Source organism: Trichoplax adhaerens, genomic scaffold (genome assembly GCF_000150275.1).
Source record: "Trichoplax adhaerens TRIADscaffold_1 genomic scaffold, whole genome shotgun sequence".
NCBI classification, from domain to species: Eukaryota; Metazoa; Placozoa; class Uniplacotomia; order Trichoplacea; family Trichoplacidae; genus Trichoplax; species Trichoplax adhaerens.
Genome location: NW_002060943.1, coordinates 9,584,896 through 9,610,343, shown reverse-complemented (window position 1 = coordinate 9,610,343; position 25,448 = coordinate 9,584,896). Strand labels below are relative to the sequence as shown.

The following is a 25,448-nucleotide window of genomic DNA, read 5'->3' as shown; positions in this document are numbered from 1 at the left end:
CCAATTCTAAGCCAAAGTCTAGAGTAGTGTGCTGTAGTGATAATCAGTTTATAGGCTCATTTTGTATCATCGAAGTTTCTTTGAAATAGTTGCTTATGAATTAATGCTTTCGACCGATTTCCAGAATATGAACACCAGTATATATCGCTAAGGCCAATACTAAAATGATTATGAAATACCACAGATTTGTTTCTTGTAAATCCTGACTTTGCGGAGATTCTACGTTCGATTGCGATGGTTTCACAGAATGAGAGGTGTTTAATATGGCGATGTCATCTTTTCGATCGCTTGAGTCGGTTGAATCTTTGACCTCAGATTTTACGAATTCTTTTCTTGAAACTGATCTACGACTTTTGGTGCGCCCTCGACGAGGCGTAGGTGTATCCTTCACCACTTTTTTACTTGTACTATCTTCAGCTACTCCTAAGTATATGATACGGTATAATGTGAATATCATTACGAGGTCCTAACGGCGTAATATACTGCTCATTGCGTAATGTTGATACTTTTACACTACGTATCTATTTTCTACATATATAAATAATAGGCATATTGCTGTACACTCCGAAGTCGTCAAAAATACAGTACAATAGCAACCCAGCAAGTGATAGCAAGGACATCCTGTAATCTGTAGTAGGACTAATTGATAGTGCAATGTAATGCATCATTTCACACATTTAACGATCATAACGAAGTGTTGATTAGCAATAACACATTTATACATTAGTACCAACTGTTAGTTGAAAAATAACATAATGTACACATTATTCGAGGTACTGTAATGGCCATAAGGGTATTATCACGATAAGAATATGGTATGATTTATTACCAGTATCCATTAACAAATCGTTAATTAAACAATATACCGGAGATGAAATTCATTAACTGCAACTACTATGCTGCATAACACTGTACTAATTCACAAAGTAAACTTAGTAAAAATCAAAGTTGTTGTCTAGCCAAGATGTAAGAACTACTGCACTGAAAGCAACTATATAATCATAAGCTATTATAAAGTGGAAGTACTGTATAACTTCTTAAAAATCTTACCGTCTGGATCGGAAAATTCTCCATCTTTTACAGTTGCCTCAGAGCGTTGAATAAAAGCTTTCAATTTTCGCTTATACACGTTACGTGTCGAGTCGATAATTGGTCCAGCTGCACTATCGTATTTCTTCAAATTTGCCAACAGCTCTTCGTCCGATAGTGAATCTATATTAAAAACATTATTTGTATCGGTGGATTTTCTCTTCTTGGCTGGCTTTCGCTGATTAATATAAGTAAATTTTAAATTGTAATTACTCAATACAATCATACAAAAATTAGAATATCCAGACCTACTACAAGACATCCATTATGATTATGATTACACTACAGTAACTCTCTAACAGTATTTAAATCTTTCATTCATAATCCTAGCCATTTAATTAATTTACTTATTTACATGAGTGCGAGTGCGAGTGCGAGTGCGTAGTTTGTCTGCTACAACAGAAATTGGTAGGATTGCAGTCTACTGTAGTAGTCTACTAATATGATGGCAAAGAGCTGCTTAATCCAGCAATGAAGTAGAAATTATTAAGAACAAACAGACAAAACAACAATTTTTAATTTTTGTTCAAGCAAAATATTAGCTTGCTGTTCTCAAATTGCCTCTTCTTCCTTATTCAAAAAAAACAATAAAGGGGATTCGATAATAGGGATTTTGAGTTTGAATAGTCAATATAGTAAAACGCGACAAGTTACAAAGACGACAAAAGAGTCGTCAGGACAACTAACGGTGGAGGCTACCAAGAGAAGTAACTAGTATCGTGCACGCATACTGATATAGAATTTAAAATTTAGAAATGAGATACAGTAATCAGTCATACACAAGATCTGGGCTAAACTCAGCTAGGTGGTGAGTGGTGAGCTAAAACATAGGTTTTCACTATACAACAGAAGAACAGCAGCGAGCTAAAAACTTGCAATAAAGCGGTAGAGTCTAGTCATGACTACTCGATCCATTGACATATAGTATAATATAATATATTGGCCAAAATTCATGTGGTTTTACCTTTTTTGCTGACTTAGACACAGACTGTGTGTCATCATCTGATGAAAATTCCGACCTTACATTCGGTTCTGTATTACGGGTGTCAATGTTCTTGTTTTGAATGTGCTGCATATATAATTTAACGTATACATCTTTCCGTTGATCACCTTCAGGTAAAGGGACACCGTTGGTACTCAACAAGGCCTTTAGGCGGTCTTTCGTTAAAACACTCGGATCTTTGGCCAAGTCGCTTTTCATAGTAAGATATTTTGTTTAGCTGTATGCGATTTTAATTAGATTGAGTCTAAGCAAAATAAATTATCTATTTTAATATGCCAAACAACTAAAATTTATCCATAAGAAAAGGAATTCTAATTCTAACTAATAATAAGCTTTCATTTATCACTTACACTCAATGATGTCCGACGCGGGAAATATTGACAAATTGTCCAGTTGAACGTTAAAATTTTTGATCTCAATGTGACCACGGACCACAGTACAGTAGTACACTACAGTACTGTACTGTACTGGACTGACTGTTACCATGCCGTTGCTGTGGTCGCCAGCTGGGCATGCGCAGTTATCTGACGCGACAGACAGATCGAGTTCATACTCAACTCTGAAAGATGCACAGTACAGTACAGTACTTAAAAAAGAAGTGCAGTACACTACTGCAGTTGTGGTCGTCTGCTGGGCAGGCGCAGTTGTCTGACGCGATAGACAGATCGAGTTCATACTCAACTCTGAAAGATGCACAGTACTGTACAGTACAGTACTTAAAAAAGAAGTGCAGTACTGTACACTAATGCAGTTGTGGTCGTCTGCTGGGCAGGCGCAGTTGTCTGACGCGACAGACAGATCGAGTTCATACTCAACTCTGAAAGATGCACAGTACAGTACAGTACTTGAAAAAAGAAGTGCAGTACTGTACAGTACACTACTGCAGTTGTGGTCGTCTGCTGGGCAGGCGCAGTTGCCTGACGCGACAGATAGATCGAGTTCATACTCAACTCTGAAAGATGCACAGTAAACAACTTGAAAAAAGAAGTACAGACTGTACACTGTACAGTACACTACTGTAGTTGTGGTCGTATGCTGGGCACGAGTGGGCACTGGGCAGGCGCAGTTGTCTGACACGACAGACAGATAGAGTTCATACTCAACTCTGAAAGATGCACAATTGCACAGTACAGTACAGTACTGTACAGTGTACAGTACTTGAAAAAAGAAGTACTGTACTGAGTGTACTGTAGTCCCTGAGAGTACTGTACAGTACAGTACTGTCCAACCGTGAACATCCACTAACTACAGTACTGTTGTACTGTACAGTGCAATAGTGCACAGTGTAAAGCAGAGCTATGCAATACATGACGTCAACCTTTTACCAGCCTGTGTCGAACACTATGGTCTTGATTGATTTCATTAGTGACTTTCGAAAGAACACATACTGTACAATGTACATACAGTACTGTATTCTCGTAGAAGTCCCTGCCTCCCTGGTACCTCTATTAATTAATTATTGACCTTTAGTTTAAAAATGGCTGCAAACTCCGCGAGGATAGAGTGTGACGACACAATCCCTTTAACTTGCTCGATAGAGAAGGCTAATATTATCGACTCTCACGTTGTATGTTCAATCTGAAATGTTAATTAGGAATATCTCTCGAAAATGAGATATACTGTACACTTAATCTACGTACTGTAGTTTATGATACCCTCGATTATTATAATTATTATTTATCATGAATACTCGTCTAGTACCTGTTAAAGCCGATGTTGTATGTTCAATCTGAAATGTTAATTAGGAATAAATGAGATAGACACGTAATCTACGTACTGTAGTTTATGATACCCTCGATTATTATAATTATTATTATCATTAATACTCGTCTAGTACCTGTTTAAATCGATAACCAAAGAAATATTTTGTTATGAATACTTCATAGGAATATGTGTTAATAGTGCAACGTGGATCTAATCCGGAAAATTTCTGGAAGGTACTGTACACCCCAGTATTATTATTATTATTTACACTTAGTAAAAATGTTATCGCCATTAAACATCAAGAATGTATACTGTATGTGTGTGATAGCCCATGATCCTCAAGTTAATAAATGCCTATCATCTCGGACTGGTTACAATTTACTGTTTATGGAAAAATACAGTATGCGTGCATCGATTTCAATTACACTTCCTGACTTCAATTAACAATATACAGTATGTAAAATAGCAAAACTATTCAGTGCGTATTTCCCCGATCAAGTTATCTACATCCATTCATTTAATATCCAGAAGCTAGAATATACTCGTATACTTACAGTATGGCGCCTCAAATAAACTGTTGCTACTATGAAACATGAGAATCGTTCATTATGCAATCCGCCGAGTCCAGCACTCTACTGCAAATTGAAAAGACCTGGAAACATTGACTTCGCGTTGCTGGCAGTACAGTAATCAATACTGAATTTACGTAGAGTCAAGGACCTTTCAGCGGCAAAATCGATTCCAAGCTGAAGCGATCATCATGGTGCAGCAGCTAATGTTCCTCACACCTCGCCAACCGTCTAGAAACTAATTAGTATAAGATCATTCTTACTCTACTGTATCTACTGTACCTCGTATAAATAGTAATTTTAAAAAATGACATTGCTGTTACTGATAACATACAAATTGCTTGTCTAGATCATGCGTACTAAACTTGCTATGAAATTACTGTAGTTTTATTTTTAAAGTATACGCTACCTTATACTGTAACTTCAAAAATTCTTTACAGTTTCACCTCTGTGGTACCAAAAATTATTATGATATTGATTTACTAATTATAATTTGCATAAAAATCCATATTTCAGGTTCAGCGTCGCTATAATGACTTCGTAACACTTCATGCAGCATTACAAGTAAGTTCAATACTTAATGTTCATAACATTCGAGGTAAATACGTTCTATAAGCTAAATCGCTTACAAACGACGTATAACCTTAGTTTACTAGTTTATAATGTAGCAATCTTTTTATTAAGAAAATAGATAAATGAAATAAAATCAAATACGGTAACGATAAATATTACTGAAATTATATCGTCCCATATCCTCAGATCAATAAGCCTATATCTGCTCACTAAAATCTAATTTTGTGTCTGTACACCTTGCAGCTAATTAAATTACTCATTGAAAACTTGTGATACAGTACAGTAAATACATCAACCCGTAATATCTACTCTGCAATCTTCGTAACTGCTAAATCTCACGATAGGTAATACTAAGTAAACCCTCATTAATTGCATGCAGTATCATTGTTTATTAACATACCTACCAATATCCATAGTAATCAATAGCTTTGAATTTACAGTACTATTTCAATCCCGTAATGTAGTGACTGATTTTAAGTAGTTAGTTATTCTTAAAGAAATGATTTCTATATAACATTCCTTTGCAAATTGTTAATGTGTAATCATGCATATACTAGTAATGTATCATTTGAGAAAATTTAATCGGAGAATATTTTACGCGATCAGTCGATTACACTGGATATTGGTAGCATACGATTATATTTTATGAAGTATTTGATTAGATAAAGCACCGTACCATGTTACTTACTTATTAAATAAGAATCGAAATAGCCTTGAAAAGATTGTTCATTTGCTAAATTATGGAACTGATAAGTAGAGTACTAGGACAATATCTCGCACATGTTCAACCACCAATGCACATTCAAAGAACGAAAACAATGTAAAAGTGAAATACCTATTCTATATGAAAAACTCTATCACAACAGTAGCTGAAAATAATTAGCCATATAATGGCTATCTTTGCAAATATATTCTCAAGTAATTGAACAAGTAACCTTGCTACGTTTTAGATTAAAAGCCATAATTGAACCGTATCCCTTAACAATAGCAATTCTGCATTTCGTATACTCACCAGTCCCTAAATGGATTAATATGTAGGAACTCTAGTGATCACTACTTGTCTTACCAGTTTCTACTTTCAATAACTTACGGAAGCTGCTTAATGTATTTCGCTTACGGTATATTTATTAAAGCCACTTGATCAAAGAATTAATACTAACTTTAGAAATAACAATGGTTGTAAATTCCATAAAAGGTACAATTTATCTATGGCAGAACACGAAAGAATTCCATACTACTGGAATCTCAAACAAAAAATTCATGGTTAAATCTAATGTGGCCTATTAGTAATATGACTTCTAATAGACTAGATTTAAATGAGATAGATAGAAAGCTTCCAGTATAGCAAATAATTAGCTTATTCCATACCCGGGTCCTATTGTAACCCTAACTTAACCCTAATACAAGCTTTACATTCAACCTAATGACCACGTTTTATCTGCCTGTATTACCTTGCGTTCATCATTTTGTTGCATAGCATGAAAATCTACATTTTTTGAATATAAATGAACTTTACCGTATCAAATGACCTAATTAGAGCAATTTGAAGTATGATATAATTTAACATACTATATTTGATATCGTTTTGAGATATATGAGTATTTCTGTATCCTATTGCCAATGAGATATTCTTATAGATTTATGTTCTACAATTATTTCTCTACGTAAATTATACCTAACTCCAATGGATATATGATTTCATACCAGATCTCTGGCAGGGATTTACCTTTACCTCCTAAAAAGCTTTTTGGAAATCTAGACAAAGACTTTGTAGCAAAGAGAAAGCAACAGTTGCAGGTACATCGGCATAATCACTTTAAAGTTGTAATTCATGACTAACTTGTAGAATGGCTATAAATATATTATGAGGTCAGCACGATTCTTGAAGCTAACAAATTTGTGAACATTGTTAGCTGCAATCATGCATCTCAACATTACTGCAATTTAAAAATTACTAGGCAAAGTAAGGCATAATGTATCATTTCAGCCGCCTTTTACTATATTACTCTTACAGTAGAATACATCGCTACATGGTATATTTAGAACGCTACATATGATCGGTATAATTAGAGTTTTCTTTTAATTTTTTATCTCAAACAGCCTCAGAATTATATATCATTGTCGTGTGTACGATCTCCCTTATTAATTAAACTTGTAATTAATATTAATGTTACTTATTTATTACATTAGGTATACGTCAATGTAATCCTGGAAGACCCTTTCCTATCACATTGTCTTACGGTCAAGAAATTCTTCGACCCTACTCGCTATACTATAGACTTCTACGGTAATAATGCTTCAAAGAAACATTTAATGCATTATCCGTAATTATATCATATACGACTTCGTATCCTTTTACAAAATCAATATTTTGAGACTGCCATACAAATATATTTCAAGTTTACCTGTAGAATATTTGACATAATATGATATACAGTATATTGCTGGCGTTACATTACTCTGACCCATCTGTGCAGCCTCGAATATACCGTGCAGTATTATAACAATTGATTTTGGTATCTTTTTACCATTACTTAAAATCATTTTATCAAAGGAAGATGGATTTTCGCTATAGATATAGATTTAGACTAATCCGGTTAGTATGAGGTTACGGAAGCGACAGTGAGCTGATTACGTAACTGAAACGCTTCTCTTATTATTCATAGTTACAAATTTATATCTGCTAATATTCATAGGTTTTTCTCTTATTCTTGGTAATTCTACATAATTTCTACAAGTAACCCCATAAATACCTTAGTCTTTTGATATCATACCTATCTCGTACTTTAAATCTTACATTAATATAAAATCGCAATAACTAAGAGCTCCTGAAATTCATTATTGACAACGTTTCCTGATAAATTATTTGCAATATTAATAAGCCATCTAAGGTTTGCAATAATGTTTGTGCATTTAAAAACTCACTAATTGCGAATAATTGTATAGACTAAAATGTGTGATTGTGATGCAATAACATAGTAGCTTATGGTAGTTTGCCACATACTGTATAATCCTATAATTATATGAAGCTAAACAAGTTGAGGCAGTAGCTACAGGCCTACAGCATATTAAATTATAGGCAAGTCGACACTAATAAACAGTATGATTAGATGCTTAACTCTTGAGTTTATGGTAACTACAGTAATCGTAATCAAATGTTATGCCGATGAATGACATTTAATTTATATTGATCCCAGTAGTACTAAGTATCTTTGATCTTACAGACATTGCGTTACGGAACGTTTCTATGTTCTTCCGATCGGATCAAACTTGGGACATTGTTGAATCGCTGAGGAGCATTGGTATGTTTTCCGCTCTTGTAATTTAAATCATGAAATACAGCAGCTTAATACACTGCATTTAATGTTAGGCTGGAGACTGCGTAAGAATTATTTCTTAGTAAAGTCAAAACAGGATATTAAAGCATCGAAAATGTTATCTTGGGTAAGATCATGGGTTAGATTTTTCGCGCTATTGCTAGTATGCAATTATTAATAAGTAACGCTCCTATTCTTAGGCAGATATTGGCCACTTATCAAAGATATCTAATAAAGATCGCCAATCTGTCCTAAAACTACTACCAACTATGCAGGTAAATTCTATCATGGTAACGTAGTACAGCATCTCCCTTAAACAAACTAATGTTCGTCATTTACCTCAATTTAGCATCCATACATTCAGTCCGTACTGCTAGCTGACAGTAACGACTTAGGAGGTGTTATTATCAGAAACTTCAGCATGCAAGGATCTCTTCGTGATTATATTTGTAAGGTATACAACATATTTCAGAGTTATTTTGTATTTGTACATGTAATGTATGTAATCTATACCAATTAAATAAAATCTGTATCTGCCTCAAATTTTAAAAGACTAAGATAAAGCAACACTACATAAAGAAATATGCGAATCCAAAATTATATCACGCATTACCTCTTCCTGAAATTAAAACGTTTGGTCGTCAGATATTAGAGGTTAATATTTTCAATGCGACATCTTCTACAACTAAATACCATTACTTCATTAAAACGGACACAACAATTCTCAAAATTTATGTACTTTTACATGAATAGGCTTTAAAATTTCTTCAGAGCCGAGGATGGCCTTACGGTATCAAGACGTCAAATGTTGTATGAGAATTTAGAGGCTTATTTATGACGGTAATGTCTTTCATTTTGACATGTCCCTTAGGCCATCTACATACCGGAAATGTACTTCTTGAAGGAAATGTTTGCAAGTTTGTAATTTAAATTTTGGTTATATAGATGATACCTTAAGTACATGTACTTGTTGTAAATCTGGTTGTTATTTTATCAGATTATCAGATATGGAAAATACACCCCTAGGATTGCCATCGTACTATCGAAATTATATCGTTATGATAAAGAAAATACAGGCAAGGTTTCATCAGATTTTGCAACTTAGGATATGTGATTATTTTATCATATGGTAAATTTTTAGACTAAGGAAAACGAAGACTCATACTGTTTCGGACGCGTTCTATATGAAATGGCGTTCGGAGAGCAGTTAACGACAGCAGCTCTAGAAGCAGTTCCAGCTAGGTGCATCCCGGCAGTAGGTAAATCGATTCCATAATTAAGTTAAGATTTACAGATTTTTAGCTTTAATTTTAAAATTTTCCTTGTGTACAGCTCCTATTCTAGAGTCTCTTATTTCTACAAACGCACTCAAATCTGCTTTGCCGTCTATTAATGATATCCTTAAGATGACGTAATGTTACTTAGTAAAAACTAATTAAATTGGTTAAAAATTAAAAGTCTGGATTAATAGTTTATAATTTTAAAATTTTGATATTACATAGGCTATTCTGTGACGTTATTTTAACCGCCGGAATCGAAAAACCAACGCTGAAGGTAACCAATTTTCAATATAATGAACTTTATGAAAAATTCTAATCTTACGAATAGATACCTAGCAAATTAAAAGAAGTTTTACGAACCATCCATGAGCACAGCGAACTTAAACTACGAGAAGAGCAGAAAATAGTTAGTTACGCTATATCAGTACATAAGCTGATCTTATGTGCTAAATCTTTATTGGAATACTGTACAAATTTGGCTATGCAATGAATAATGCTATTAATATTATACTCTGCCATGAAACTTTCATTTTAATAGTTGAGCCAATTTAAGCGATTTTCGAAGGTACAAGCTCAACAGCCGTCAATAGAAGAACGAAAGAAAAAGCGTAAGAATGGGAAAGCGAAGGTTAAAAGATTTAAACTGTGTATTAAGATCTTTCTCTATTGTTAATCACATACGATATACTTTATTTTATCATAAAGAAACCGCAGTCTGATGCAAGCGACAATCAGCGCGATCAACCGAATACTTCATACGTAGAAGGTGCAATGAACTTTATTAAATGCTCTAATCTTATGCCTTGCTACGGTAATAATATAACAATGTCATATTACAAAAACTGATCGAAAAACCTTTTATATCTTAAATTAGAAGTCAAAGCAAAGCCATCTGAAGCGATTGACGACGCAAATTTGATCCGTAAGTCCTACTTTACTAACTTTTTCGTGATCCTTACATTCATATCAGGATCATGCGCCATGCACAATGCACATACTTGCAATAAGGATCTTCTGCATTATCAATTCAGACTCGCGTACTATACTATAGTGTCACATAGCATATATCAGGTGTGTTACTTGTCACTATGCACCGCAATACGTTCGAAATTACTATATGTGAACTTTCAAATCCAAAAATTCATTTAGGGCTATTTTATGATCATTGAGGTTAACAACTAAAATTTTATTAAAACACATAATACAAAAAGCTTGGAAAGTTGTTAATAAGAAACTATTTGATCTTTGTTCTGTAGCTACATCTGAAAGTCAAGACTCAGAACAGATATCGTCTCCATCAGCAAATGTAGTTCCTGCACAAAGCGCCATACAATCAAACGCTGGATTACTTAGCTCAATTACTTCGTTTAAAAAATCCATATTGAATCCAACAAATACTAATGATCGTAGTGCACCCAAGCTGTAGATAAATATAAATCCAGCATATCTTGCCGTACTTAACAGCCAACGAACAAAATCAAAGGTTAACATTAGATTATGTGATTATCTACAGATGGAATCCTACTTGGCACATAAATACAATCAAATTAGAATATGCTGTTTTATGTGCCTTTGAATGATTTACCAGCTGGATTTAAAATCTAATCCTGCATTAACTTATATATGAATTGCAGGTGTGTTGATAGGATCAATACGGAACCCACTTTAGTTGCTAAACTACGGTATACCCAAAATTAAACGTTTATAATACGACTTAGTTTCTGCATCCTATTCAATAGTGCATCTCCATGTTTAACAATAGCCTAAGAAAAAAATTTCATCATGCGTAAATATTTTAATAAACGTGTTTTTTTTAAGGTATATCGGTATTAATTAAAATGTCAGGCTGTGTTCACATTATAATCAACAGTTCTACTTCGTAAATAGACGTTCACATTACCTGATATTGGCGATTCTTACTGTCAGGTCTGTATTACATCAAAATAAGTAGAATTTACAGATGAATAAACGTAGTTCTACTTTTAATCTTAGATTCAATAAAAGTCTACAAATTGCGTACACCATTGATATTCACGTACTAACAACTAACTTATTCTAAAATAAATTTCATCACTACAGTACCTGTTCGTTTCAACGAAACCCATAACTTTATTAATCTTGCAATTAAGGCGCTCAGCTGCAATTAAGCGAGATAATTCCCTAAAAATTTTGCCAAAACGTTAACAAAATATCTATAATTTCACAACCGCCTTTTTATAGACAATTCGAAATCTTACTTATCGATATATTCGGTTGAAACTCCAAACGCATTAGCCATATACTGCAGTGTTAGGCTCTTATATGATTGTAGTAACTGCTTGTAAACTCTGATTTTCATTTCATTCACGTAATAGCGATAATGCAGATACGTATATCTATCGAATTTCATTATCTGCTCAATGTCACCTTGAAATATATGGTATACAAAGAAGATAGATTTACCTGTACCATTACCAACTGCGAATAAATTAATTATTACGCTAGACTCACCAAGAGCTACAAAAAACTGGTCATAGTTGCAGTAATACAATGAATTAAGAAAACTTTTAATCTTGGGTAGTTCATGTAACACTTCTAAAATCTCGGAACCATTTACGACCTATATCGTTAACAGATATTTATTAAGATTGTAGCTTATATAACGAAGTAGTTGTTAAGAATCAGACTCAATCTAATCGAAACCGTAGTGAGATACGAAATCTAAGTCCGATTATAATATATTTATAACCTTATCTTTCAAGTCCACACGTTCCAATGAAATCATTGATGCAACGACAGTATATATTACAAATTGCTTGTAGTCCATTAACTCATAAGAAGTAAACGTTGAAATCGTGTCCAAAAACGATGTGGCAGTCGTTTTGAAATCTCTAATTGCCAGTGCGTAAAGACCCCGATAAACTTTCAAACGATTCCGACGATCCCAATCGCCTCCTTCATCAAGTAAACTGTAAATATAAACGATGCTGTTATTAAGTAAAATTTTAAGCATGCACAGTAGTATTTATTTACTAGCACTAGGTATAGTACAGTACTACGTAACTATGCTCGCATCTTCTAAGAAAGCATGCTTACACAGTGGCATCGATATAGAATTTGATTAATCTATCTTTGTATATTGCAGCATCCAACAATACAGAACGCATACCGTAATCGTCTCCTTTTAATAATTGGGGTGATTATTTACGTAAATGGTAATTATAATACCGTATAGACGAATTTTAACTTGAAAATAAGAATGCAGATTGAATTCCGGAATAAATAGGCGTATTTGGTTATATTACACGCATAACTATTATTGCGAATAGTATGATTGCTATGGACAACATTAATATCCCAATCACTCTACTTTGCATGCGAATAGTGCTCTCATAGCACTGTCTGTATCTCCATAGTCTATACTGCCATAGATCGCAGCTACTCCACAGTAGCATCTTTATCTATATCATACGAGACATACAAAGCCATACAACGCTCTTATACAACGCTAATCAACAGACAAATTGTACTGTATCACAAGTGGTATGCATCAAATAGAGTATTACTAGACTAACTATGCTATGCTTTAGACCATATTGGGAACTTTCAAGCCCTAATCCACTAATTTAACACTCGATAGCCACTGTATTACGATATTTTAATAATCTTCCATAAGATAATAAGGCCCCTAATGCTAAACAGCAAGACTAACGTCCGTACATTACCAACCCTTATTCGACTGAGTCAAAAGGCAAATCAAATATATCTCATTAACAGTTTTACTATATACTTTCATACGCTCACTTGTAATAAAATTACTCCGTATTGAATGCTAGTTAGTAATAGTATGTAGTACCTTTCAGCTTTCTGAATATTACGTTTAATCAGATCATGATCCGTGTAAAAAAAACCAATTCGAATTAAATGAAAAATGATGTCCATTTTTTGACCGAGGGCCATGGTTTTATCGTAAGTTTGCCTAAGCGCAATCAAGCTACCATCCTGTATACGATTAAAAGATACGCCATACAAGTATTAGATGACATAGATACAATTACTGATTCTGATACCATTTAACACTGGAAACAAATTGGTTTCCGTCAACGCGTACAGGCTCACTACACACCTTATCACCAATTTTAGATAAGTATTCCGCTTTTTCCAGCATGATATCGCGTACTTCAGACTCCCCACGATTTTTTTCCGCATCTTCAAGGGCATCACTAAGTCTCTTCAATTCTGCTTGGTTAGTGAGTTTCATTTTGTTAAGGAGCTTATCATCAACTTCCCATTTCATTTCTCTGCAAATCTCCTGATAGAAAGGGGCCATATCTAGTGTTGTAAAGTAAGTTCAAGAACATTCTGCTATACTGTATTTGAAGATTAAAGCTACTAACAAGATTTTTAACATAAAATGCAGTATTTATATTCTTACAGTTAGTGTAATACTTAGCTGCTAATATTCATGAAGATTACAGTATAACTGTGTAGACAGATAAGTAATTCGAATTGACAGCTAGAGTACTGTACGGTATATTGCAGTACAAACAAAGCAAGTACCCACTACAGTAATTTAATTTCAATATTACGCATACGAATTATCTGTGATTCACATTATAAAGATTATATTTTATTAGGAATATATTTTAATATTGTGGTTCAGTAAATAAGTGTAGGTTAAGGTATGTGACTAACTGGCAGCTTCTATGTTCTTCATTAATTGTTCTTTAGCTTGGCCCTTCTGATTCATATCATATTCCGGCATTGTGCATAAAAACTTCAGTCTGGCGATTTGCAGATTTGGTATATTAGATAATCCTTCTTCTTCCATGGCTTAAAGTAAATAGTTTATAATAATTATAATCCAAGTCGAATCGTTAATATTCAGTCGCTTGCTTGATTTTGTGCTTTCCTTTAGTCTCTTTGTTCCAACGCTGATCAAATCTCCAACAGGTACAAATGTCCTCTTTACTCACTGTGTGTTCAGACTGAACTTCATAGGATCTACGCACAATACGTTCTATGGTTCCACGTCATGATGCAGCACTTGTACAGTACGGCACTGTACAGTGTACAGTACTGTAACCAGGGTCAGAGAGCGACATTTGGACTTGGCACAGTAGAGTACAGTACATTTAGACTTGGCACAGTACTGTAGAGTACAGTAGAGTACTGTACTGTACTGTACTGTACAGTGCAGTACTTGTAACAAGTTGTACTGTACACTGTACAGTACAGTACAGTACTCTACTGTAGAGTACAGTAGAGTACAGTACTGTACTGTACTGTACTGTACTGTACTGTACAGTGCAGTACTTGTAACAAGTTGTACTGTACACTGTACAGTACAGTACAGTATAAAAACTTTTGAGTACAGTACTGTACTGTACACTACGCAGATTTTTAGAGTTCACTGTGACATGATAGTACGGTATGGTACGGTACGGTACGGCACGGTACTTTACAGCAGAGTCCCAGAGGTCATTTTTACAGTACCACAATGGTGTGATCACTAGTAGATTCCATACAGTATAGCACAGTTCCATACTCTACATTCCCTGTTAAATACTATCTTTTTGCTTCCTTCTTCTTACATTCAACTGCACTCTGTATTAAGAGTAAGCTTTCGAAGCCATGACGTTTCGTTTGAGAAGACATTCAAAGTAAAAATCAAATTACTTTATACTGTACTTCCAACACTCTTGTCAAAAAGTGACTATCAACAAGTTATTATCGTCTACCTTGATCTGGTATTGACAACGAAAAAATTATTCATTGATACTATTTAAATTTCTTACCACAAGTCTTTTCATGCAATTTTGTTGCGAAATCAAAATCTATTGATGTTTATGCTGTCTTCTGAAATTCTGTTACGTATCAATTTCAATAGGTCAACACATACTATACGCTATATCGATAGAAATGTTCATCTTAGACTGGTTCACCAATGTATTATCGTATCTAGGTAAGAAAATTCCTTTAGTTTTCATCGACTTTGCCGTAAAGCGTCTAACTTTTGCATTTTGTACCTTTTGTAATGGAATTTTTCGTGTTGCAGGATTGTGGAGAAAGAGCGGAAAACTAGTTTTTCTCGGTTTGGATAATGCCGGAAAAACGACACTTTTGCATATGCTAAAGGACGACAGAATGGCTCAACATGTTCCTACCCTTCACCCTAGTAAGTTATTTTATAACAATAGACTGTACGACAACGAAACTCTCCAATACATCATGAAGATCTTGTTGTATTTGCATTAGCTATTACAAATACAACAAAATCTGAAACTGACTGATTTTGTAAAGAAACAAGATATTTTAGACTTAGCTAGGCACATAACAATCTATTGAGCTCATTGCTGAAGATATGGCATTTTTCTTGATTAGCTTCCGAAGAATTAAGTATGGGAGGAATGAAATTCACAACTTTTGATCTAGGTGGTCATCAGCAAGGTCAGTAAAGTACAATTACTATCTAAGTTCACCTCACCCGATATTAAGTCTCCTATATTTTCAAATTACTGCGGTAGCTCGCCGTGTTTGGAAGGACTACTTCCCCGCAGTCGACGGAATAGTTTTCATGGTTGATGCTTGCGATAGAGAACGATTTTATGAATCAAAAGTGGAATTAGACGTAAGATCGATTAAATTAAATTCGTTTGATTATTCATTTATTGGACTAAATAATTGCTTGAGTAATCATATTAAACCGTTTAAAATAGGATATCGCTCTTAATAATTTAAAATTGATTTGTTAAAACTAGAGTTTATTAACGGATGAACAAATTGCTGATACACCCATTTTAATTCTTGGTAATAAAATTGATCATCCGAACGCCGCTGGAGAAGATGAGATTCGTAGTGTATTTGGACTACATAATCAAACCACTGGAAAGGTATCAAAGGGCGTATTATGATCATCTTTCCCCATCACCTAATAAATAAAATATAACTATATGAGATACATTCTCGTCTGCAACTAATTAGATTTGAAGTTAGCTTACCTTTATTGACACAGTAACAGTAGTTGTAATAAAATATAACAAAATTTAATATACGGACAATAGCTAAACCAACAGCTGAAAACTTTATATAAATATATGTATATGTTTATACAAAATATAGGGCACATTGTCTGCTAATGAAATTCAGGGTAGACCAATGGAATTATTCATGTGTAGTGTGCTTAGACGGCAAGGATACGGCGAAGGTTAGATCCAATTTATGTAACCTTTAGGCAACGGTATTATATCAGTACTTATATATATCTCTCATTTGTCAGGATTTCGTTGGCTTGCTCAATTTATCGATTAAAGCGGTTTTGTGGACAAGTCTTTAGTTTCTCATATATTGCAACACAATTGCAACCCTTAATCCTATTATCACTGATAATAGAATCAAAGATTGCAATCGTATCATATTTACATTGGTACAGCATTACCTGTATCACATTATTTTGAAATCAAGACGCAATGTTACAGAATAAACAGTTTTTGTGTCATTTCTCCTGTGCATTTAATTCTAATGTTGTCCTTTAACTGGATACTCGTATCCATCGCAAATGATACGGAAAAATAAACTTGACCGATCCAATGAGTCAATAATAGAATAACTAATTTGAAGCTATACCTTTAGCGTTAATAGCTATTTCATCTTGACTTTCATATTACTATGTTATGTTGGTAATGTTAATGACTATAATACCTAGTTTTATAAATCCCTGTTTCACACTTACATGACTTTTACCTTAATAGATTACAATTGTGTCTGTATAAAGACATACGTGTATTTTATAGATGGTAGATCCTATTGTTGATTGTGCTCGGAAAGCCTAGTAGAATGGACAGTATTATATAGTCATAATTAATTAACCGATGATACCTCCGTTACTGTGAATAGGCGAGTAGCTAGTTTCCTATATTTCCATTACAAATGACAATTTTAACTGACGTACCGTACCGTATATAACGTGAGATATATGATACGAAAACTGAAGCTGACAATGTGGCAAACCGATCCAATGCTCTATTTTTTAAGAAAATACAAGATACTATAACATAACTGTTTCATTAAGCTCAAAGTTATCCCCAATCGAAATTTATAAGAATTTCGAACATGCTCGTACTTGTAAAACTTTATTAGCACTAGATTATCTGATACAACCAGTCTGAATAATAAAACGATAAAACTAGTTACTGTACGAGTATAGAAAGTGCCGTCAATCTTTCACTCTTAAATCTATAATTATTTTATTCAGTAACTACACAGCATACTGACTGCACTGGTATCAATGTTGGATAACGCCCGCAACATGAATTAACTAACTTACAGTACATGAGTGCCTATAAACAATAAACTAGTAACCGAAGTTAATCAAAATTCTTAACAGTAATTAAAAACGAAATTTGGTTATAAAATGATACTCTAAAGCTAATTAGGAAGATTCTAATAATTAATTCATTCAATATGGCAGTCAAGGGACATCGATCTGTGTGCAGAACACTTTTTATTTGGTTGAAATATGAGTACAACGGGTTGATTTATACGATGTTCTACTGTACACTTTTATTACAGTTCCGTACAAATAAATAAATAAATACCAACTACAGGATACCGTGCAGTATGCAATATACTGTACAGTGTACAGTACAGGATACTGTAGTTGGTATTTATTTATTGTAGTACAGTACAATAGTACTGATAAATGTTAAATGTTGCTACAGTACTGTACTGTGTATAGTCATGGACTATACAGTATACAGTACTGTACAGTATAGTACAGTACAGTACATACTGATAATGTTATCCATACTGGATTTAAGCCGCGGTTATGCGCTTTCTGCATCTGTAGTGTACAGTACAGTACTGTACAGTACAGTACAGTACTATATACAGTGTACTGTACATTGTACGGTACAGTACTAGTACGAACCAGTCTTGCGTGGTGTGTCCGTTCGTCATTTTGTTCCGTATATAGCTAAGAATCAACTTCTCTCTCGGCCTTTTCGATTTTTCTGTCCAGAAGTTGGTTAGAGTCAATGGGTACGTACGACATTTGAGCTTTCTCTTTCAACATTTTTCGACTGAATGTAATTTTATCACGTAGCTAATCCCGGTGAAGTACACTCGGGCTATGTTAGAATCCTTAGATCTTTGATGGGCAATGACGAGAAAACTGTTAGAAAAAATCTTTAGTAACCACTCAAACAGCTACATTCCATATTGTATAGTACCGTACCGTAAGAATTGCGGAATAGTTGTAAAAGTTTCACGCATGGCATAGATACGACTGTTTGTGAATATGCACACATAATAAGAAATGCTATATAATTTCCTGTAATTTGTGGTTATGTACTATTAGATTAGTGCTCGTCCTGAAGTTTAAACCTTTAATTTATTATCGTGTCAGTCCGTATTAGTGACAAAAATAAAGCAGCGAGGCACTGTACAGCATTATATGTCTATACATATCTAAAAGAGCCATTGGTGATACTAAACTTGTAGCGATTCTAAAAGTAAATTAACTAACACGCCTTTACATGATCCGTCAATTTTTGCAGGAAAACCTCACGGATTACGTACTGCACGCAAATTACGTTCACATAGACGTGATCAGCGCTGGCATGATAAGGATTACAAGAAACGCCATCTAGGAACTGCTTTGAAAGCTAACCCTTTTGGTGGAGCTTCCCATGCAAAAGGCATTGTTTTGGAAAAAGTGTAAGTTCACTAGATATGTTACATTTGTACAATACATTACACGTATTTCCAGCTAAGGTTATGCCCATCATTTACTGATGAAACGTCTTCTCCAGGGGTGTTGAGGCCAAGCAGCCTAATTCTGCTATAAGAAAATGTGTTCGTGTACAACTGATTAAGAACGGTAAAAAAATAACTGCCTTTGTTCCAAGAGATGGATGCCTTAACTATATTGAAGAAAATGACGAGGTACCCGAATTTGTGAATTAATAACATGAGTAAAATGACGTAGTTTTCTCATATATAAAGTAAAATCCTCTGAATCTTTCGCTGTCCAAATTTCGTGATAAATTTACCACGATCATCTGCTATTTTACTTCATACTTTAGGTATTAGTTGCTGGATTTGGCCGTAAAGGACATGCAGTTGGTGATATTCCTGGTGTTAGATTTAAAATTGTTAAAGTCGCAAATGTATCATTGCTTGCTTTATACAAAGAAAAGAAAGAGAGACCACGTTCTTAAACTCTAAAATGTTTTGTCTGGTAGAGATCTCATGATTATGAAATTATAATAAACTGTTCGACCATTATTCATAGGATCATATTCAGCGTAAATCCTGAAATGCAATAAACTATAATTGTATAATTGATGCTTATACTGTATACAAGTAGTGCAGTATTTACTACATTTGTCCATAGTTTAATTGGACACGGAGCACTTTCTTTCTTGTGGTAGGTGTCCCTGAACACTGTACATTATAGTAGTAAAGGGAAACAACAAACAGAGATATTAACCAGTGCCAAGTTATTAATTTTTGTACAGTAGACCACAGTCCACGCTAACTAAGTAACTACTTGTATCTACGCAGTTATTTCCCATCTCAATTCGCCTGCCTTTAACTATGGACCATTGCAAGAAGACATAATGGTCCATGATTTGAACCATTTTTCCTTTACCTCTAGTTTTATCTACAGTAGATCGAAGTCCTTAACTACTCCCATTTACTACTCAATTTTACTAGTTTATACTACTTCGCTTTACCGTAATGACTGTCAGCAACAACTATGCGGGAGAGCACGTGCAAGGCTTGCAGTCAGAGAGAGTGAGGCCGCGTCCTTCTCGGCGTCTGTATGTCCGTATAGTACAGTAAGGTAACGGTAGAGTAAAAGTACTGTGGGTAAATTTGGATTGAAGCTGATTGAAAACTGTACTGTTAACTTATAACTTTGAATGAGCGAGACATCAAAATGTGTTCGATTAAGATCGTAAATTGCTATCATAGCCGATGGCAAAGAAGGTTACAAATTGATAACTTTCGTCAAGTTGCTAAGTACAGTACATTATACTGTACTGTATAGTAGAAGTAAAAGAAAATTATATCCTCTATGTCTTGCAGTCTTTCTGTCCGTCTGAGATCTTACAGTATAAATGTCACAACTATACACTGTACAGTACAGTACTGTACACCTTAACCCCTGCAAATGCTGACGTACTGTACTGTTCTGTATAGTGGACTATAGTACAGGTCTACCGAAAATGGTACCTTTTGTTAGGTCTAGACTGTTGTTATACTGTACTATACAGTGCTATATATTCCAATTAATAAAACCAACCAATCTGGCAGCTGGATGACCATCAGCACGGATTTACGTCAAGGTTCTCAATAAGTATCGAAGAACAACGGTCAAATTGTGAAGCTGTTATACCGTATTTGAGCCGGTTCAGTTGCTAATAGCCCAATAAGTAAGGATATGCCGCAGATTCTCCATCATCTTATGAATAGAACTGCCTACAGGAAGCTGGCATTAAGGGTATAGTGAAAAATATTGGATATGTAGTGTCTAATTTTCCAACATTGCTCTGTTCTTCATACGTGATCACAAATAGCCTAACTTAGAGTACCATTTCAGTTTAAGCCTCGGATATGGCCTGCTCGCAATCTATCCGTCTCCCCCTTAAATGCTGCAGCCCATATGGTATCACCTTCTAATATATTGTAGCGAAATAAGATTTATAGTAGATGATAAAATATTTTCTTAGCAAAAAAATCATTTAAATAAATAATGAACATGTCTAAAGATTTAATAATACCTGTGAACGTCGTGCACGATATATATACAGTATACAGCACTGTAGGATAGCTATTAAAATGGACAACTGTACTCTACATGAAGTTACATATATGCGTTAGTTCAACCCAATTTCGTAAAACTACGTATGTTATGTAGACTGTTCGAGATGCTCTGAATGCAGCTATGAGTGAAGAAATTGAGCGGGATGAGAAGGTGTTCATGTTGGGCGAAGAAGTAGGACAATATGACGGAGCTTACAAGGTACTGTATAAATGATTCAACATAAGGTAAATTTGTCGTTTACGGTTAATTTTACTCAATATTTTTGACAAAAAATAGGTTAGCAAGGATATGTTACGTCGATTTGGTGAAGATCGGATTATTGATACTCCTATTACTGAGGTAGCTATAACCTAACCATCTAACTGGTATAAGAGAACATCTGTACTCTATCTGTAACTTGAAGCTTCAATCTCCAGAGTTTTACATAGGCTAGATATTTTCATGATACTCTATTACCGACTTCATACGTAGCTAAACCTAACGACAAACCTGGAAATAAGCATCGTATAATAATCTTATATGCGACATAATAAGCAACTTGTGAGGAAATAGACATACGAAAAGTCTGCACACATATTTTGTACTAGATGATTAATCCAACAATTTCTATTTAGTCATCCATGCTATGCTAAGCCTAATACTAAATCTATAACTGCTGCCTATTTATTGATCACTTGGGAAAAGTCTAACGGACACAATTGTTATACAAATTATTAATCTTAATGAACAGGCTGGATTTGCGGGAATCGCCGTAGGTGCAGCAATGGTATGACTCTAGAATTTTTATAAATATCGTTAGTGTTTGACGTAGCATCCCAGTTTTAACATCTTGCTAAGTAAAAAGTTATCTTGGAAATTAGGCAGGACTGAAGCCAATCTGTGAATTCATGACTTTTAACTTTTCTATGCAAGCAATCGATCATGTATGTATTCTGTTTATTGATGTCGAGATTGTTTACGTTAAACCTAAACGATTTCAGAATTCTTACAGAGTATACCGTATATCGTAAGTGCGTACTGCAGATATATTCGTATACGCATAACAACATACATAGTCCTGTTTCGTACAGGAAGGAAAATAAGATTCCTATATATATTGATAAGCTATAATATTTGCTAAAGTTCTTTGTGAAAGTAACAAATTTAAATTTTTCCTTTACTATAGCACTCTACAACACCATGCTATAAATAAATTAAGGACTTTGTTATACTGTAACAAGTATAAATTTAATGTACTAAGCCGTCATAAATCTGCTATAGGTAATTAATTCCGCCGCGAAGACATTCTATATGTCAGCTGGGAAGGTATACAAGATTTTTAAACTGAGATTTCCTTTTATATTCTTAATTGCCTGAAGCAGTAAGCTGCGATGGTCTATCTCATTTAGTTCTTAGTATTGGGCTATACTATCATCAATTAGTATCTTGCGTCCTTCAGTAATTTTCATAATTTTATCGACTAAGGAATACTTTTATTCACTATTCAATGTTACGAAAGAAGACATAAAAGCATATAACATTGTCATTAATACAATGGGAAACCTAAATTTTGAGTATTAGGTTAACGTTCCAATCGTATTTCGTGGCCCTAATGGAGCAGCAGCCGGGGTTGCAGCACAGCATTCACAATGCTTTGCTGCATGGTATGGACACGTCCCAGGCCTCAAGGTTACCCTTTACAACGAAATAATTCTCTACTGAACAGCTCCCTGCTGACTATTAAAAGTTTTCAACGCTTTATTAATCGTGCCTGTTATTTCTAATCCCAGGTACTGTCCCCATACTCCTCTGAAGACGCAAAGGGCTTACTAAAATCTGCAATAAGAGATCCCAACCCCGGTGAGTCAACCAATTCTGTGTAGTACTTATACGCGTATTCTCAAATCTGACCGTCTTTTACTACTTACATACAAAAGTCGTAGTACTAGAAAATGAAATTCTTTATGGTTCATCATTTGAAATGACCGAAGAAGCAATGTCTACTGACTTTCTTGTTCCGATTGGCAAAGCGAAAATTGAGCGACAAGGAAATGATGTCACTCTTGTTGCTCACTCTAGAATGGTCCAAATCTGTCTGGAAGCTGCTCAAGAACTGGAATCAAAATTTAACGTCAGCGCTGAAGTAAAATACCTATTTGTTACGCAGAAATACCATCAAAATTAAATTTTTTTTTTAACACCGGAGTCCTAGATTAAGAGAATTTTAATTTATTTTTTCACAGGTAATTAACTTACGTTCAATAAGACCCCTTGATATTGATACAATAGCGTCATCGGTAATGAAGACTAATCACTTAATACCAGTTGAATCTGGCTGGCCGATGTTCGGCGTCGGATCTGAAATTGCAGCTCAAGTAATGGAAAGTAAGTGGAATGTTTTTTTCACCTAACTGAGTTGAAAAACTAATACGAACTTAAAATTCAATTTAGGTCAAGCATTTAACTTTCTTGACTCACCGATTCTTCGCGTAACTGGAGCAGACGTCCCAATGCCTTATGCTAAAACTTTAGAGCTACATGCTACACCTCAATCTAATAACATTATAAATGCGGTTAAAAAATCACTCAATATCCGCTAAGCCTTTAGTGTTATGTGGTAATGATAACAATTCAATAAGTTTAATTGCTTAAATAGTAAATTTTAGACTATATAATAATAACTAAACGGTCTGACTTGAAACGCCAACATTGTACACCTGATTTTATACTCCTTAATGCAAGTATTTTAACAATCGATTATAATTTTAATGTATAACATTGAACAGCTATAACCGTAGATAATTCATATCTATTTCAAATTTAATGCGCGAGCGATTGAACTAGCTATTACGTAAGTGGATGAATAAGTTGACACTGCTAAAGCCTACAGGTATTAGTAAAATGAAAAATAACATCAAACTATTCCTTAACAAAAATGAATTTAAACGACTTCGTTAATGAATCCTGAAAATATGTGATGTCATGATAATACCGCTATCTCTCCAATTACTGTATCTTAATTTGTAGAGTGTTATGTATTGCAGTCACATAATGTACAGAAGTCAATGGCCTGTATGCCATAACAAAAAAATACACGTATTCCACCAAAAGTTTACGTAATTCTATCAAGGTAATTCATTTAATAAATTTTTGGTTACAGATAACCATAATTTTGCTTCACGCTGAAATTTAAGAATTTTTATAAATCAGTATACTGTAGTTTGAATAGATACATTCGCTACAAAAGGAGTGCTATATCAAATTAAAATTTTGCACAGTTTTACTTTATTACTTTATATAAAGAAATTGACTTTATGGAACTACTGTACTTGGCTTGGTCTTACAAAAAATGCCAATAAATCGATTAACGTATTCTAAATCCATTCTATCAATTCACTATCACAGACTTCTCGTATATTATATGTATTTATTACATTTTGTGTAGCAAATCCCAGCTAACTTCAGTTCAAAGAATAAGAACTAGTAGCATCACCTAGCACAGTAGTGTAATTATAACGTATACTTAAACTACAACAACGTGTACTCGTAAGAATACTTGTGCTCAATTGAAAAGATATTGTGCTACTGAACAATTCGCTACAGAAATACAGAATATAAGTAATTTTCTATTAATCTTCAACCATGTTCATAAATAGAATGAAGCATAATTCAGCCTCATACTTTACGTAACAGAAAATTTGCAATGAAATAATAATCTGTCTTGGACACTGTGTACTCATTATTTAATATTTGATACAGCGCATTAACAAATTTTCTGATTGATTGACCATCATAAACGACAACAAACTTATTCCATATAAATCCTCATATTGCGAAGTTCCCTTCACCATTTTGAATTAAACCTTTAACATATATGTCAGCGATCGCGAAACTGACAACAAGTAAACGTAAAATAAATATACAGAACGTTATCCTACATTTACATTCCTGCATCTCCATGCAATACAATAATATACAATACAGAGTAGTTAATCAAAGAATTGTATTAATCGCTACATTATGGATGTAAGTCTACATGCAACTCTACATACAGAATGATGGAAAAGATAAATGCAATTGGATAGCATCAGTCCAATCTATTCTTGTAGATTGCCGTTCTCT

The 25,448-nt window shown here is 34.2% G+C and overlaps 6 protein-coding genes across 6 annotated transcripts; 4 read left to right on the top strand and 2 right to left on the bottom strand.

Moving 5' to 3' along the window:
• Positions 1-100: 100 nt before the first annotated feature.
• TRIADDRAFT_52400 (uncharacterized protein) lies at positions 101-2,290 on the bottom strand (the record flags this gene model as incomplete). The annotated part of the gene is made up of 3 exons (XM_002108148.1): positions 101-423; positions 1,051-1,267; positions 2,054-2,290. 3 exons carry the CDS (start codon positions 2,288-2,290, stop codon positions 101-103), a joined length of 777 nt encoding a protein of 258 aa, XP_002108184.1.
• A 1,279-nt stretch (positions 2,291-3,569) lies between these two features.
• TRIADDRAFT_52399 (uncharacterized protein) lies at positions 3,570-10,717 on the top strand (the record flags this gene model as incomplete). The annotated part of the gene is made up of 18 exons (XM_002108881.1): positions 3,570-3,659; positions 3,979-4,029; positions 4,882-4,929; positions 6,646-6,735; positions 7,129-7,225; positions 8,163-8,240; positions 8,309-8,382; positions 8,456-8,530; positions 8,605-8,709; positions 8,808-8,909; positions 9,397-9,497; positions 9,758-9,809; positions 9,864-9,941; positions 10,074-10,163; positions 10,241-10,346; positions 10,410-10,457; positions 10,506-10,606; positions 10,685-10,717. 18 exons carry the CDS (start codon positions 3,570-3,572, stop codon positions 10,715-10,717), a joined length of 1,419 nt encoding a protein of 472 aa, XP_002108917.1.
• A 512-nt stretch (positions 10,718-11,229) lies between these two features.
• Positions 11,230-14,345, bottom strand: TRIADDRAFT_18564 (uncharacterized protein; the record flags this gene model as incomplete). Its single annotated transcript, XM_002108147.1, has 9 exons — positions 11,230-11,298; positions 11,436-11,463; positions 11,618-11,695; positions 11,773-11,941; positions 12,026-12,134; positions 12,264-12,483; positions 13,371-13,516; positions 13,641-13,846; positions 14,210-14,345. 9 exons carry the CDS (start codon positions 14,343-14,345, stop codon positions 11,230-11,232), a joined length of 1,161 nt encoding a protein of 386 aa, XP_002108183.1.
• Positions 14,346-15,436: 1,091 nt separating this feature from the next.
• TRIADDRAFT_63191 (expressed hypothetical protein) lies at positions 15,437-17,110 on the top strand (the record flags this gene model as incomplete). Its single annotated transcript, XM_002108880.1, has 7 exons — positions 15,437-15,479; positions 15,573-15,692; positions 15,899-15,964; positions 16,042-16,145; positions 16,276-16,407; positions 16,637-16,721; positions 16,794-17,110. The coding sequence occupies 7 exons, from the start codon at positions 15,437-15,439 to the stop codon at positions 16,823-16,825; spliced, it is 582 nt and encodes a 193-aa protein (XP_002108916.1). The 3' UTR covers positions 16,826-17,110.
• A 1,402-nt stretch (positions 17,111-18,512) lies between these two features.
• Positions 18,513-19,844, top strand: TRIADDRAFT_63082 (40S ribosomal protein S23). The gene is made up of 4 exons (XM_002108879.1): positions 18,513-18,553; positions 19,072-19,231; positions 19,327-19,459; positions 19,600-19,844. The coding sequence occupies exons 1-4, from the start codon at positions 18,550-18,552 to the stop codon at positions 19,732-19,734; spliced, it is 432 nt and encodes a 143-aa protein (XP_002108915.1). The 5' UTR covers positions 18,513-18,549; the 3' UTR covers positions 19,735-19,844.
• A 1,623-nt stretch (positions 19,845-21,467) lies between these two features.
• TRIADDRAFT_37016 (expressed hypothetical protein) lies at positions 21,468-24,280 on the top strand (the record flags this gene model as incomplete). The annotated part of the gene is made up of 10 exons (XM_002108878.1): positions 21,468-21,545; positions 21,624-21,686; positions 22,078-22,113; positions 22,208-22,270; positions 22,608-22,652; positions 22,908-23,015; positions 23,117-23,186; positions 23,264-23,469; positions 23,570-23,711; positions 23,778-24,280. The coding sequence occupies 10 exons, from the start codon at positions 21,468-21,470 to the stop codon at positions 23,924-23,926; spliced, it is 960 nt and encodes a 319-aa protein (XP_002108914.1). The 3' UTR covers positions 23,927-24,280.
• Between the last annotated feature and the right edge of the window lie 1,168 nt (positions 24,281-25,448).

Excerpts from the sequence above, each read along its gene's own strand:
- TRIADDRAFT_63082 (XM_002108879.1), top strand. Across the intron at positions 19,232-19,326 it reads GGCATTGTTTTGGAAAAAGT|GGGTGTTGAGGCCAAGCAGC; the intron begins GTAAGTTCACTA and ends CGTCTTCTCCAG. Across the intron at positions 19,460-19,599 it reads ATATTGAAGAAAATGACGAG|GTATTAGTTGCTGGATTTGG; the intron begins GTACCCGAATTT and ends TTCATACTTTAG.